Here is a 16,393-nt window from a genome sequence, read left to right on the forward strand (position 1 = left end):
AGAAACCTCCCTACCCCTACCCTGTCTCTAAACCTGGCTCTTTATCCATTGATCCACCTAGCTGCCCCTCCTATGTAGTTTTGAGAACCATTATGCCAAAGGGCTTTGAAATTGTTATAGACTTTAACTCTTTTGTCTCAGGTGAAAGATTTTAGGCCTGACAATAATATTTGAATATCTGAGCTACAGTCAGAACCCTGAGGAAAGACTCCTAGATGGAAAGATGTCAAAGGGAGGCATTCCTTCCATGGTCTTCCTGTAGATACAAGTAGTAGTAAAGTAGGTTTCTCTGAGGGACTTAACAAGACATATTAATCAGTGCCCTTCTGCTATGGGTGACAGTTTATTAAAAGAATATTGCTTAAGAAAAATTAATGCTATTTCCAAAATTGATACTAAAAACAGAGTATGGAGTACACATAGTTACAAGTTGTGTTTTTAGTATCTAAAGCAAGTGAGAAGAGAAATGGGGTTTTACTGGAATGGAATGTTATATGTGAAAGTGGAGAAATCATAAAGGGCTGTTCCTTTTAATTTGACAGCAGTGAAGTATTTTCTAAAAAATAATTTCCAAAGAATTATACCTGCTTTAAAAAATTTCTTTTGTTAATTAATTCTCCTATTCCTATATATTCTCTTGGTAATAGTGATAAACATGTTTAGGATTTCATTCTTGTTTTGGTATACTATAGTATGTTTGCTTAAATTTAACATTCCAAGGAGAAAATAAAAAAAGACCAAATTTCAAGAGATGACTGATAGGTAAGGATATCCCAAACTTCCAGGTTTGATGCATTTATATTCTTTTGTCAGGTCATTAATGGACTAAAACAGAGAATTATCAAGTTGGAACAGCAGTGCAAGGAGAAGGACAATACTATCACGTATGGTGACTTTTGTATTGGGCTCTTGTGTGGGCTGGGAAAAATTGTGAGAGTCATCTGTATTATTAGAAAGGGCTACATTTAGTTTATTTAAATTGTCTTCCATCAAGTTTTCTTAGACTCCAGCTTAAATTTTCCACCCTCAGAATTTCTGTGACCCTGTTCCCAGTACTTTCTTTGTTTTTACTCCTCTTTCTTTTTCACCCTTTTTCTGACAAGAAAAGGTTAGATATTTATGAATGCTTGATTTCAAAGTGTCTCTCTTGATCTGAATACTTGGATAAAATTTGGGTTTTAATTTCTAATACCCTTTTTATGCTAGTAACAACTCTTAAAGAGAAGGGTAAGGGCTTGGCAGACAGGATTCAGTGATTTTCCCAGGATCACATAGCTAGGAAGTGTCTTATGGCAGATTTGAACCCAGAGCCTCCTGACTCCAGGCCTGGTGCTCTATCCACTGTTACCACTTAACCCTTCTTGATACAACTTATGACAAAAATACCTTTACAAAGTATCTACTGCTTCCTGTCTCACCAAGGAAAAACCAGGGAACTTTAATATATGGCTTATTTCAAAAATCTCTCTAACTTGTGATCCCACTCAGTGCTTCATACAAAGGAGATGCTTAATAAATGCTTGTGTATTGGTTGATTATAAGCTCACAGAAATTGTGAATGGTTAGAATGTTCAGGTACTAATTCCTACCCAATTTACAGCCTATAGTACTTTGACAGGCTGGAATTAATTCCAGTCACCACAAACACCCTAGAACTATTGACTGGATCTCAACATAGTAGGGCAGTATTGGTGAATCTTTTAGAGATTGTATTCCCAAACTGCCCCCTTCAAGTTGCCTGTGAGCCCCCTGCATTACCCCAGACAGAGGAGGAAGGAAGTGCTTGCATTGGGCTGCTGGGTGGAGGGATGGGGCATGTGAACATTGTCCCTAGGCACAGTGGATAGGGGAATCAGAGCAGCCCCCTCTAGCATGCTGGGGCACATGTGCCACATCTTTGCCAACACAGCACTAGGTTCATGGTGCTCACCTTCTTAATACCCATAACTTTTCTGGGAAACCCCAAACATACTATGATATAGCCCTTCTCACTCAGACTGCCGAGTCTATAGAGGTACATGCCTCAGATTTTCTTCAGAAAATATTTAGCATATAATTGTGCTCTGGGATCCATTGGTTAGCATTGTGAGATGATATTTGTCATTGTCATTGCTAAAAAAGTGTCATATGTGTCTAGGCAGATCTGAGAATAATTGCTAGAGCAGGGGCTAATTTCCCAAGAACCTTAAAAAAACCAAGTCCTGGCCTCATTTTGGCTTCCCACTATTGATTTGGTAGACTACTTCTTCCAATGATGGATTCTATTCTTGATTGGAGCCATTGTATATGTTCCTGTTTTGTCCGAAGTTGTAATATAATTCTGTAGTAATTCCTTGGTCAGCATCTTTGAACAGTGGACTTCAGTCTGTATTCTTAGGGAAAAGTGAGATCAAATGATGGTCTTATTGTGTTTGAAGTTCAGACTTCATTGGTAAGCCCCATCTAGTCTTGTTCAACCAATGTTTTGGCTTTGGCATGGCCTATACTTGAATGAATCAGTCATGGACCTGCAGGGCCAATTGTTATATCTTCTACTACTTTCTACTTTTACACTCCCCTTTTATCTACCTTATTTACTGGATCCGTTTTGAGTCACTTGGAAACTATTGCCAGAATAACAATTCATTATGTAGAATCCCCATGGACACTTAGGTCAACCTTATGTAGCTTACTATCTCATAATCACTGCACCTTTGGTCACTATTCTTTTTTTTTTTAACCCCTTACTTCCCATCTTATTGTGTATTGCTTCCAAGGCAGAAGAGTGGTAATGGGGGTTAAATGACTTGCCCAGGGTCATACAGCTCAGAAGTATCTGAGGTGAGATTTGAACCCAGGACCTCCTATCTCTAGGCCTGGCTCTCAATTCTCTGAGCCACCTTGCTGCCTCCATTACTATTCTTTGAAGAAGTAAAGAAATAAAAGAGAAAGGAAGGAAAATAGACTCGGGTAAGGAAATGATTCAGTCAGATTATTTTGGCATCTCTGTAGAAACTGGATTAGATAGGGGAGATATTAGAAATTTGGAGGCCAATTAGGATTTAGTTGAAATATTCCAAGTGAGAGGTGATGAGTAGCTTTATGGGTAGAGAGAAAGGGGATAAATGCAAGGGATCAATCAAGTATTTGTTATCTCTTAGGGTGCCAGGCAGTAAACAAAATGAGGAAGATATAAAGACAGACATTAATCACTGCTCTCAAGGAGCTTACATTTTATTAGGGAAAAACAACATGAACCCATATAAGTCTGGACCCATGATGGATGGTTTGGGTATAGAATTAACAAAATTTAGTAAGTAATTGGATAGAGAGAGTGAAGAAATAGTAGAGAAGGGCTCCAAGATTGCATACCTGGGTACCAGGAAGGATGTGGTGTGGTATCCTTAATAGGTAAAGGGAGATTTAAGAGAAGGGATGACTTTTGAGGAAAAGTAATGAGTTCCATTTATGAATAAGTTCATGTTGAGTTTGAGATGTCTATAGAACATTCAGGAGGAAAGATCCATCAAGCAGTTAACAATACCAGGCTGAAACTCAGGATAGAGACTAGCATTAGATATCTAGAATAATTATTGCATCTGTGGAAGCTGAGGCGATCATTTAGAGAGGGCATAGGGAGAGAAAAGAACAAGACAGAACCTTATCAGGGTTAGAAGGGCATAAATGTTGAACCAGCAAAGAAGTTTGACAAAGAATGGTCACATAAATAGGAGAACCGAGAAGAAGCATTTCTATAGAATCCAAAAGAAAAGAGAATATTTAGAAGATGGGGTTGATCAACTCAAGGTAAAAGCTATAATAAGGTCAAAAAAGAATTACTATGAGAAAAGACCATTAGGTTTTAATAGTTTAAAAATCTATTATTGGTAATATTGAAGAAAACAATTTTGATGAAATCATAGAGTTGGGAGTCACATTGTAGAAATGAGAAGTGAATAGGAAGCAAGGAAATTAAGGCAAAAAAATAGGCAGCTGAAAAAAAAAGTTTTATTGTTTCCTTTTGTTTTTATACCATAAAACAGCCTGCCCCCTCCTTAAATTTAACATTTAAATAAAACCAATAAACATAGCCACTAAGTCTAATATAACAAACATTTTCCCTCCTTCCCATCCATACCCCCCCCCCAAAAAAAGAAAAGCCTTTGTAGCAAAATCACAGTCAGACAAAACAAATTTTCATATTGTCTATGTCCAAAAATGTTATCATGTATAACTTATCTCCTCTCTGTTAGGAGACAGGCAGTAAATTTCTATCATTTGACCTCTGGAATAGTAGTTCATTGTCATGTTAATGAAAGTCCTTAGGTCTTGCAAAATTGTTCATTTTTACAATGTTATGACAGTATAACTTGCTGTTCACTTTACTCATCAACAGGTCATAAAAGTCTTTCCGTGATTCTCTGAGAACCATCCCTTTTCTTATTTATTAATGTGTTATACTCCATCCTATTTACATACCAAAATGTATTCAACTACTCTTCAGTTTGTTTCTAGGTCTTTGCTACCACAGAAAGATGGCATAAATGTTTTTGAACTTAAGGGTCCTTTCCCCCTCCTTGGATGTCTCTGGGGCATAGGCCTGAGTGTTGGTTACCACTTTTCCCACACTTTGAAACTGAGTTGTTTGGTTTTTTTTTTTCACACACTAAGATTTGTTTTCAAAAAATGCTTCAGTTATTTTAGAGATACAACCTATTTAGATCCTAGAATTGTCAAAAAAAATTTTCCCTAATTATAGATTTACTTATTCTTAATACCTAGTATAACACAGTGTACATGGGAAGTTTATTTTGGATGATCAATTCTCCCAGAATCCCTGTTGATGTTTCCAATCACAGAAAAAGAAACAGGTTTTACCCACTATAACAAAGCTAAACTGTGACAGAACCTGAAACAAAAAACTCAGCTCTCTTTTCCCCTTTTAAGATGATGTGACTTTGGGACAGTTTGGTAGCACAATGGATAGAGTGCCACGGCTGGAGAGTTGGGAACTCCTTGGTTCAAATCTGGCCTCAGACTGGCTTTTTGAACCAAGGCAAGTCACTTAACCCCAATTGACTAGTCTTTGACACTCTTCTGAAGTCTTAGAAGTGATACTTAAGATCGAAGGTAAGGGTTAAAAAAAAAAAAGATGTTATGATTTTGTTATGAGTGTTTGTGCTATGCCATGCATGACACAAACCAACAGGATATTGAATTCACCTTTGCAATACCAGGATATCCATGCTAATTTTTTGTTTGGATTTTCAGTAAACTTCAAACAGATATAAAGATGACTAATTTGGAAGAAATGAGGATCGCCATGGAGACTTATTATGAAGAGGTACTAAACTCTTTTCCCTAATGTATTATTAAGGGAAAGGGAAGTTACAGAACTTGGACAAAGAGCAATATTCTAATGACACTAAAAACTGAAGGGACTGTCTAAATTAGAGGCTTGCTGTTGAGCTTAGTATTTCTGGGATTGTGTGTGCTTGCATGTCTTCATGACTTTTAGGTTAATACATAATGGTTATATTTTGATTCATCTTGGTCCTATGTAATGCTCAGAACTCTAATGAAAGTGTCCTCAAAGGAAAATCTTTTTCATGTTAGTGATGTGCTTTTTAATCTTTTTCATGTTAGTGATGTGCTTTTTAAAATGTATTCTAACTTTGGTATTTTACAGATCCATCGTCTCCAGGTTCTTTTGGCAAATACGGAAACTACAGGAAAGAAGTATGTTAGTCTCTTGGGCCACATATTTTGTATATTGACTCATGTTATTTAAAGTGTTTATAACAAAGAAAATAATCACATAGGAACTTCTAATGTCTGTTACTTTGAATCACTTTGAAACACCTTTTTAAAAAATAAAAAAGATTGTTTGGGGGGCAGCTGGGTAGCTCAGTGGATTGAGAACCAGGCCTAGAGATGGGAGGTCCTAGGTTCAAATCTGACCTTACCCACTTCCTAGCTGTGTGACCCTGGGCAAGTCCCTTAACCCCCATTGCCTAGCCCTTACCACTCTTCTGTCTTGGAGCCAATACACAGTATTGACTCTAAGATGGAAGGTAAGGGTTTAAAAAAAAAAAAGATTGTTTGTGTTAGGCCTCTTATTAGGGATCTGAGTTTCTCAAATCACAGTTTCTCATAATTACTATTTGCTAATGGCAATAAGGATATTTAGTCAATCAGTTCTGCTATTGAGATGTTAGTTCTTAAGTCACACCTGTTATATTATTATTAATAACACCTAAAGGGATGGAAAAGCTAGGTGGCTAAGTGGATAGAGAGCCAGACCTAGAGATGGAAGGTCCTGGGTTTAGATTTGGCCTCAGATAATTCATAGCTATGGACTGGATCATAGGAAAGTAACTTAAACCCAGTTGTCTATTCCTTACTATTCTTTTGCCTTGGGATTGATACTTCATATAGATTCTAAGATAGTAGGTCAGGGTTTAAAAATAAATAACACTGTTCTGCATTAATATTTGCAAAGATCTTTTCTTACAGTAACTCTGAGTTAAGTGTATCATGTCTTCATTGCATAAATGAGGAAACTGAGTCTCATTAAGTGGTTTGTTAATGGTTACATAGTTAAGTATTAGAGCCATGATTCAAACCCAGATCTCCTGACCCCAAAGCCAGCACTTTCCCCTGTATCACACAAGCTACCATTTCAGCACAATTTTATTCTTCCACTTAAATTTCTCTCTGGTTGCTTTATTTAGAAGAATATCAGCCTTTCTGTTCATTATCCAACAAGCATTAAGTGTTTAATATATGCTACGCATTGTATTTGTTCCTAGGATATAAATATAAAACAGAACAGACACTGACCTCAAAAAGTTGCCATTTAGGGGAGACAAGGAACAGCAGCAACACAATTATGTATACACAAAATATCTACAAAGTCATTTAAGTGATAGAGGGGGCACTAGCAACTAGGAGGACCTGGATAGGCCTTCTAGAGGCTGTGGCAACTGAGATGAACTTAATGGAAGCTAGTGATTGATTGTACAAGGTACAAATGACAAGGAAGTACACTCCAGGCAGGGCCAGATTGATTGGAACATAAAAGTACATGAAGTGTTAACACTCAACCTGGCTATCACCAAACCCCTTGGGGAAGGTAATCATTTCCTTACACTTTTTTTACTTCTTTCATCTATAACACTCTTCCTCCCCATCTCTAACATATAAACTGCCACTTATACACGTGAACTAATAGTATTCAAGGGATAACCCACTGACCTTGGAACCAGAAGCCCTGAATCCTAGTCCTCTCTCCCACTAAATAGCTTGCCTAAAAGAAATGTTAATTCCCTCCCTTTGAACACCAGATTTCTCATCTCTTAACTAGGAACTTATTTTACCTAACTCAACAATTACTGTATAAAGAAAATAAATATAGGTAAAAGGTTTTGAAACTGCAAAGTGATAGACAGAAGTCAGTTATCATCATTACAGCATACATGGATTATTACAAGACCTTACTGGTGAGTCTTCCTGTGTCAAGCCTCTCCCCAATACCAGTCCATCCTCCAGCCACTAAAATGCTTTTCTTAAAGAGCAAGCAGGTTTTGGTCATATCACCCTTTTACTCAATATATTAACTCCAGTGGTTCCCTCTCACCTTCAGAACTGAATACAGAATAATTCGTTTAGCATTCAAAGCCCTTTATAATCTAGTCCCTCCTGTCTTCTTACATCTTACTTCCTGATATGTACTCTTGGATCCAGTGGCATTGGCCTCCTGGCTACTCCACAAACAGGACACTTCATCTTTCAACTCTGAACATTCTTTCTGGTTGTTCTCCATGCCTATAATGCCCTCCCTACTCTGTTCTGACTCCTTGTCTCCCCAAACTGAAATCACAACTTCTATAGGAAGCCTTTCCCAAGCCCTCTTCAATTCTAATGACTTCCCACTATTATTTACCATTTATCCTGTATGTATCCTTGTACAATGCTTTGTATATATTTGTTTGCATGTTTTTTCTTCCATTAAATTGTAAGCTCCTTGAGGAGGGTAGGGACTATATTTTGCCTTTTTTTTTTTTAAATCTCCAGCACTTGGCACAGTGTTCAGCATCTAGTAAGTGCTTAATAAATGTTTGTTGGTTGATTGAAAAAAAAAAAGAGTATATGAACCAGAGTCCTGGTTGGTAAGCTGGAGAATGGCTTAAAATATTAGGCAAAACCCCTCCCCAGTCGGGATACTAGGCTAATGGGTTTCAGAGGTTTTGTTTTAGCAGAGGTTTCTTCTGTTTTGTTGCTCTGGTTGTCACATTTTTGTATCATTAATTTGATTTCAAGTTCTTCCTACTCCAATTTGGAGCATTATTTCCATGCTATCTGATTCCAACTTCTATTTAAATTTTTTGAACTTTAGGATTCTTAATTTTAGTTACAGTAAAAGCAGGCAAATTAGAAGGTTTTAAGGAAAGGTAAAATCTTAAGAGGAACATTATAGCTTTGGCCCCACTAAGGTGAGGTTTTTTTTTTTAACCCTTAAAATCAATACTAGATAGACAGAAGAGCAGCTAGGGCTAGACAATGGGGGTTAAGAGAATTGCCCAGGGTCAATACAGGTAGGAAATGTTGGGAAGCCAAATTGGAACCCAGGAACTCCCATCTCCAGTCTTTCTATTTACTGAGCCACCTAGCTTCCCTTATTAAAAGTTTATTTACTCTTCGTCAGATTATCTTTTTTTAAACATTTTTATAAACCCTTACCTTTTGTATTAGAATCAATACTAAGTATTGATTTCAAGGTGGAAGAGTGATAAGGGCTAAGCAGGAAGTGTCTGAGGTCAGATTGGAACCCAGGACCTCTTGCCTCCAAGTCTGGTTCTTCATCCACAGAGCTGTGTAGATGCCCCTCTGCCAAAGTATTTTAAAAGATGCCAATTCTAGACAACTTACTTTATTTTTTTTAATTATTTATTTAAAAAATATTTTTCCATGTTTCCATGATTCATTTTCTTTTCCTCCCCTCTTCCCTCCTGCCTCCCAGAGCCAACAAGTAATTCCACTGGATTGTATAAATGTTATCACTTGATACCTGTTTCCATATTATTCATTTTTGCAATAGAGTAATCTTTTAAAGCCCAAAACCCAAATCATATACCCATATATACAAGTGAAAAGTGATAAGTCATATGTTTTTCTTTTGCATTTCTTTTTTTTTAAATATATTTTATTTGATCATTTCCAAGCATTATTCGTTAAAGACATAGATCATTTTCTTTTCCTCCCCCCCACCCCCCATAGCCGACGCGTAAGTCCACTGGGCATTAGATGTTTTCTTGATTTGAACCCATTGCTTTGTTGATAGTATTTGCATTAGAGTGTTCATTTAGAGTCTCTCCTCTGTCATGTCCCCTCAACCTCTGTATTCAGGCAGTTGCTTTTCCTCGGTGTTTCCACTCCCATAGTTTATCCTTTGCTTATGAATGGTGTTTTTTTTCTCCTGGATCCCTGCAAATTGTTCAGGGACATTACACCACCATTTATGGAGAAGTCCATTACGTTCGATTATACCACAGTGTATTGGTCTCTGTGTACAATGTTCTCCTGGTTCTGCTCCTCTCGCTCTGCATCACTTCCTGGAGGTTGTTCCAGTCTCCATGGAACTCCTCCACTTTATTATTCCTTTTAGCACAATAGTATTCCATCACCAACATATACCACAGTTTGTTTAGCCATTCCCCAATTGATGGGCATCCCCTTGTTTTCCAGTTTTTGGCCACCACATTCTTTTGCATTTCTACTGCCAATGTGGAAAGCTTTCTTATAAGTCCTCCAGGAATAGACATCTTATTTTAGCATTAATAATATTTCCCTTTGAATATGAAACAAGAATTATCTGTCATTTTTCTTCTAAAAGCATAGGAAAAATAATTCCTGCACTAAGGTTGACATTGGACATTGAGAACATCAAATTGATTTATTTTAGTTTAAAGTTTGTGAAGAGAAAGATTATTCTTCTCCTGATTTGTCATATTGTACCTTTTTAGAAATCATTTGTTTATCTTTGACCTGTTTTACCTTTTGATTTGTTTTGTATGTAGATCCCCATCTGATAAAAAGTCAACTCAGAAAAGGCAGAAGAAATTGAGTGCTACTGTCCTGCATTTGTCCAGGAATGTTCAAGAACTTCAGGAGGAGAACCAGAGTTTGAAGGAAGATCTGGACCGAGTCCTAAGCAATTCCCCTATTTCTAATAAAGCAAAAGGTATCACCTACAAAAGCAGGGAGAACGTTTACAAACGTTTACAAAGCTGGTTTTTACTTCAGCTTTTCCATGAGGGAAAAGAGCAAGGATGCTACAAGAATCCCTGCCCCAACTCTTTCCAGCAACATGGCTTAAGTGGCATGTCACTAGCATCTGAAACAAGGATTGTAAAACTATGGAGAGATTTTAGCCTTTTTAAAAAACAAAGCTAGGGTGGCTAGGTGACCAGGCCTGGAGTCAGGAGGGACCTGGCTTCCAATTTGGCTTCAGATAATTCTTAGCTCTGTGACCCTGGGCAAGTCACTTAACCCCCATTGCCTAGCCATTACCACTCTTCTGTCTTAGAATTGTTATTAAGACAAAAAGAAAGGCTTAAGAATTTTTTTAAGAAAAAGAAAAATCATACAGTGTTCAGTTATAATATAAGTCTATATGTTTACCATTAGGCAAATGAACCTTGATGTAACTAGAAAAATACTCTCTGAATCTTAGCATAGCCTAGCAGTGATATGCAGGGCTTCGATGTTAATAGTTGCAATTGGTGGTGCAGTAGGTAGAGCACTGTGCCTGGAGTCAGGAAGAATTGAGTTCTGTTCCAGCCTTAGACATGCACTGACTATGTGACCTTGGGCAAGTCATTTAGCCTCTGCCTCAGTTTCCTCAACTGCAAAATAGAGATAATAATAGCACATACCTCCTGGAGTTATTGTGAGGATCCAATAAGATAATATTTGTAAAAGTCTTAGCACAGTGCCTGTCACATAGTAAGTTCTCTATATGCTTACCTTCCTTCCTACTTATCCCACCTTCTACGTTGGCTTCTGAAAGTGGAGTTGTATTTAGCCTCTTTAAATGGGTGGTTCTCTAGTTATTCCTCTCTTTGTCCCCCATCCAAACTGCCTTTCTTGCTTTTTTTTTCCACATAAAACACCCCCTTCCCATCTCAGGTCCATTGTTCTGACTGCAATGCACCTGCAATGTGTTGTACTTATAAGCATATAGGACATTATTAATATAATGTGTTCATTATAAAGATATTTTATTTTACCAATTACATGTAATAGCAAATTCCCACATAAGTTTTCTGAAGTTATAGGATCCAAATTGTCTCTCTTCCTCTTTTACCTCCCCTTTCCCGGTGCTGGCAAGCAATTTGATATGAGTTATAGGTGTATGCAAAACATTTCCATATGTTTCATTTTTGTGCAAGAATAGTCATATAAAACCAAAACCACAAAATAAAAACCCAAATAAATTAAAGTGAAAAATTGTATGCTTTGATCTACTCTAACAGTTCTTTCTCTGGAGGTAGACAGCATTCTTTGTCACAAGTCCCTCAGAATTGTCCTGGATCATTGTAGTGCCAATAATAGCTAAGTCTATCACATTTGATTGTTCCACAGTATTGCAGTTACTGTGTGCAGTGTTCTCCTGGTTATATTTATTTTACTCTGCATTGTTTCATGTTCTTTCCAGTTCTCTCTGAAATCATCCTGTTCATCATTACTTACAGCACAATAGTATTCCATCACCATCATGTACTGCAACTTGTTTAGCCATCCCCAATTGATGGGCATCCCTTTAATTTCCAATTCTTTACTACCACACAAAGAGCAGCTATAACTTTTTTTGTTCAAGCAGGTCCTTTCCCCTTTTTTTATCTCTTTGTGATACAAACCTAGTAGTGTTATTACTGGATAAGGGTGTGCTTTGGTTAATAGCCCTTTGGGCTATTCCAAATTGCCCTCCAGAATGGTTGGATCAATCATTGAAGCCTTTATTGATGGTTCTTCTGGTACCAGTCCTTCTTCAGCCCTTTAACTTTAATATTTATTTTGTATATACTTATTGATCTATGAATTGCCTTCCCTGCAGGGACTGTCATTTTTTACTTTGTGTCCTCACTACCTTGCAGACTACCTGTCATATAGTGGGAATTTAATAAATGCTAATTGATTGGTTATTTATTAAAGACCTTGTTGTTCCCTTTAGGTTATAGTGAATGGAGTAAACAGAGACTAATGAGGCGAATCTCAGAGTTGGAAAAGGTGAGTGTGACATCATTATCTTAAAAATAAAAACTTTTTATTTAGTATTTACATATTCCTACTTAATTTCATTTTTATTTTAATTTAAAATTTTTAAGTGATGACTTTTATAAATGATTTTTAAATTTAAAAATATTTTAAATCCTCAGTTTCTGTTTTAGCTAAAAGTCTATGACAGAAGGACAAGGGTGAGGCAAATAGGGATAAATGACTTGCGCAGAGGCACACAGCTAGGAAGTGTCTGAAGCCAGATTTGAACCCAAGTCCTCTTGACTCCAGGCCTGTTGCTTTATTTGATATGGTATCTAGCTACTTCTACATGTTTTTAAAACTAGCCTAATGGATGAGATAATAACCTTCTTAACAAATCATGACCATTTTAACATGGTCCATACCTGTGATTTCATCGGTCTAGGAAACTTTCAGTAAAGAAGCATTAGTAATGGAGATCAGCAGCTGTATTGTAACTTAAAGAAAGTTACTGGGAGCATTAGTTAAGTAATCTGCACTATGTTACACAGAAAGCCTGTCCTCAATAATGGCACATGAACCCAGGCTCCAAGGCTGGCTCTCTAGCCTTATATCAAGCTGCCTCTCCAGCAGGACTTTTTCTTTTTTTAACCCCTCTATGTTAAAACCAATTCTAAGACAGAAGAGCAGCAAGGGCTAGGTAGTTGGGGTTAAGTGATTTGCCTAGTCACACAGTTCAGAAGTGTCTTTGAACCTAGGTCCTCCCAACTCCAGGCCTGTGCTACTTAGTTTGCCCCTTTTCAGCGATGATTAAAAATAATTTATTTGCTCTATCTCCTTCTAATCTCTCTTTTTAAACATTTGAATTTAATTTTTAAAACTCTAAACCTAACAACAAATAAAATGAGCATTTTCACATATATTTTAGAATAGAAGATTATACATGAAAATGCAAAGCTCTATTATGTAAAGTTTGTTTTTCTTTCAAAACATTTCATAAATTTAGTATATAACTCTCAGAGTTCTGCTTGTCTCTGAATGCTGCCTCAAGAGTTCTCATGGATCCTAAAATCAAGAGCCAATGGCACCACTTGCAAGAGACCTTAAGAAATTGAGCTAATGCCTGATGATGCCTATGAAACTCTTCATGTCATCTTGTGTTTATTTTTTAAATCAATGTTCTTTTTAACAAAAGAAGTAATGCTGCCCCTTTTACAGTCCAAAAAGCCAACAACTTTTTAACTCTGCCATTTCCACTGCTCCATAGTTAATAGAGCACCAAATATGTAGCCACAATCTTCAAATACTTAACAGAATGGTTTGTTTTGGTTTTTTTAATCAGCAAATTTAATAGGGAGATTTAGTGCAAAGGATATGGAATTTGCCAGACTAGATATGTCAGTCAAATCAAATCATTCACTATAACTTTTTCCTTAACAGCCATTTCTACCTAATTGTGAGTAAACAGTATACTGTTAATGTAATTTTGTTGTTCCAAGGAGAATCAGTATGCCTTTTTATATTGTGACTGACTTCTGGTCTTCCTTGTATTCTGTTCTCTATTTTGACATGGTAGAAGGAGGAGAACCCAGGGTTTAGCCTCTATACTCTTTCTCCCACTTTTCCTCCCAGTCTCTTTTTTTAACAATTAGCAAACAGGTATTTCTTAAATATCTATTATGTGCCAGGCATCTGTGTACTTCTTAAGTTGTGTTGCTTCTGTTTTCATATAAGTAGTAATGAGTAATATTGTTCTAATTCTACTTATTTTGTATCACTTCTTTTTACTCCTATATTTCTTCATGTTAATAGTGAATATAGGGCAGCTAGATAACCACTATGGATAGAGTAGAGATAGATAGATAGATAGATAGATAGATAGATAGATAGATAGATAGATAGATAGATAGATAGATAGATAGATTGATTAGATAGGAAGGGAGGGCCACCTAGCTGCCCCTAAGAATGTTTTTCAACATTAGAATCCTTGACCTGAAAAGAGACCTTAAAGATTATCTAGTCTAGTCCCCTTTTTCTACACATTTAGAAACTGAGGCCCTCATAAGAAAGGATGAAAGGGACAATTTCAGAGAATTCCAAGTAGGATGTACTGACAAAGATTGCAGGGAACAGAACCAGCACAATTGACACAAGGACAGCCACATTGTAAAAGACCTTGAACAATTCAATGACTAGTCATGTCTCCAGAGGACCTGTGTTAGCCAAGATAAAAGAATTGATGGACATAAGGTTCAGAGACATGTATTTTTGGACACGGCAACTGTGGTGTGGATTCTTTTTGCTTATTATACTTATTTGTTATGAGTTTTTCCTTTTTTTGGTTTTTGATTAGAGGAAAGGGTTCATAATAGTGATGCCCCAAAAGTTACTGTATCGTTTTTTTAATGCACAAAGGAGAAAATGAAGTTCAAAAAGAAGCACAAACAGGACAGTTTTGCAAGAAATGTATATAATTTGTGTTATATATATCTACATATAACACACACACACACACACACACACACACACATATATATATATATATGTATATACGTGTATATATATATATGTTTGTTTGTTTTTTTAAGCAAGTGGTATGAGATGGAATGCCACAGTTTTGTATAGAATCAATCCTCTTGGGGATAGCTAATGTGGCTCAGTGGCTTGAAAGCCAGGCCCAGAGACAGGGAAGTTCAAATATGGCCTCAGACGCTTAACCCCCATTGCCTAGCCCTTTCCACTCTTCTGTCTTAGAACCAATATATAGAGTTTTAATTAAAAAAAGAAAGAATAAATCCTCTTATGTTTTGCTGTATGTATGGAAATGCATTCTTTATGTAAGTTCAGAGGGAAAAAAATTTTTAACAAAAAAAAAATAGAGACTTTTGAGACCTGCTCTAGATCACACCTTGATACATTTCCAAGTAGCCAATTTTAGATATATTTAATGTGGTATCCTGAAAAACATCTTACCTTTTCAAGATATAGCCTACTTAATCCTTTTTTTCTTTTAGTTGTAACTGATACTCTTATTTTTTCTTTGCTACTTTTATATCTAATACACAATGTTATATATAACACTTTGCCAAAAAACTTGCATTTCCAAATTTTCTATACACATCTTTACTCAACTGATTCCTTTAAAATTTAATAGAGTGTCAACACAGTTGGAAAAAAATTAAATTAAAAAATACCTAGAGGGAAAATTTAAATCTTTTGCTAAAATTTCTCACAGATGCAAAGCAGATGTTTATGAGAAATGGCAAATATCCTCAAAATAAATTTTGATAAGTCTAAGAACCTTAAAAGTGGTTATAAAAACTTTTTTTGGCATATATGGAATGCATCATTAAAGTAAGCAGTTTTAGAAAAGTGATGGAAATGGAGAACTGAGGTGTTTCTGGTTCACTTAACTAACAGAACATATCTTTTTTCTCTTAAATCATTAATTCATTTTTTGTAGGTTATAGGAAGGATCCAGAGAATGAAAAGTAACAAGTGACTTCATCCAAAGACCTAAAATGTATTGGCCTACCAGCCTACAGCTCATTTTCATTCATAGCAATTTTGGGCTGCTGCTTCATCCCATGCATCCTTACCTGGGATTCTGAGGCTGTGCTCTGATCTCTTTTCTCCTAAATGCTCTGTAGTAGAGTGGGAAGAGAAGATTCAAATTCAAATCCTGGTTCCTTCTTTACTAGCTTTATGACTGTACAAGTTGCCTAACATCCCTGAGCCTCAGTTAACTGTTAAATGAGGATAATAGTATTTAGACTATCTGCTTCACAGAGTTGTTGTAAGGAAAGGGAAAATCTTTGGTAAAATATTACAAAAATTTAAGCACATATTATTAAATAATACAGAACTAAGACAGAAAAGTAGCAAGGGCTAAGCAGTAGGTGTTAACTGACTTGCCAAGAGTCATACAGCTAGGAAGTCTCTGAGGACAAATTTGAACCTAGGACCTCCCATCTCTGGACCTGGCTTTTAATCCACTGAGCCACCTAGCTGCCCCTCAAAACTAATTTTTGATTTGCATTCCTGTTGCTACCTTTTTGAATCTGCTTATTCTCACAACAACTTACTCCTTTTTCCAAATCCATATGCTTTACTAGACAGCATTGCTAAAGCCTTAGAACTTTTAACTAGTTGC

At 36.5% G+C, this 16,393-nt stretch overlaps 1 protein-coding gene across 11 annotated transcripts in view; it reads left to right on the forward strand.

Annotated features, from left to right (window-relative positions):
• Positions 1-16,393, forward strand: part of IQCE (IQ motif containing E) — a 92,303-nt gene that overhangs the window by 42,383 nt on the left and 33,527 nt on the right. For all 11 annotated transcript variants that reach the window (XM_007498399.3, XM_007498401.3, XM_007498398.3 and 8 more), the window contains 5 exons: positions 814-884; positions 5,251-5,323; positions 5,669-5,718; positions 10,059-10,222; positions 12,215-12,270. In XM_007498399.3, coding sequence (XP_007498461.1) covers positions 814-884; positions 5,251-5,323; positions 5,669-5,718; positions 10,059-10,222; positions 12,215-12,270 — 414 coding nt within the window. The remainder of the gene's footprint in view (positions 1-813; positions 885-5,250; positions 5,324-5,668; positions 5,719-10,058; positions 10,223-12,214; positions 12,271-16,393) is intronic.

This window comes from Monodelphis domestica, chromosome 7, assembly GCF_027887165.1.
Source record: "Monodelphis domestica isolate mMonDom1 chromosome 7, mMonDom1.pri, whole genome shotgun sequence".
NCBI lineage: Eukaryota > Metazoa > Chordata > Mammalia > Didelphimorphia > Didelphidae > Monodelphis > Monodelphis domestica.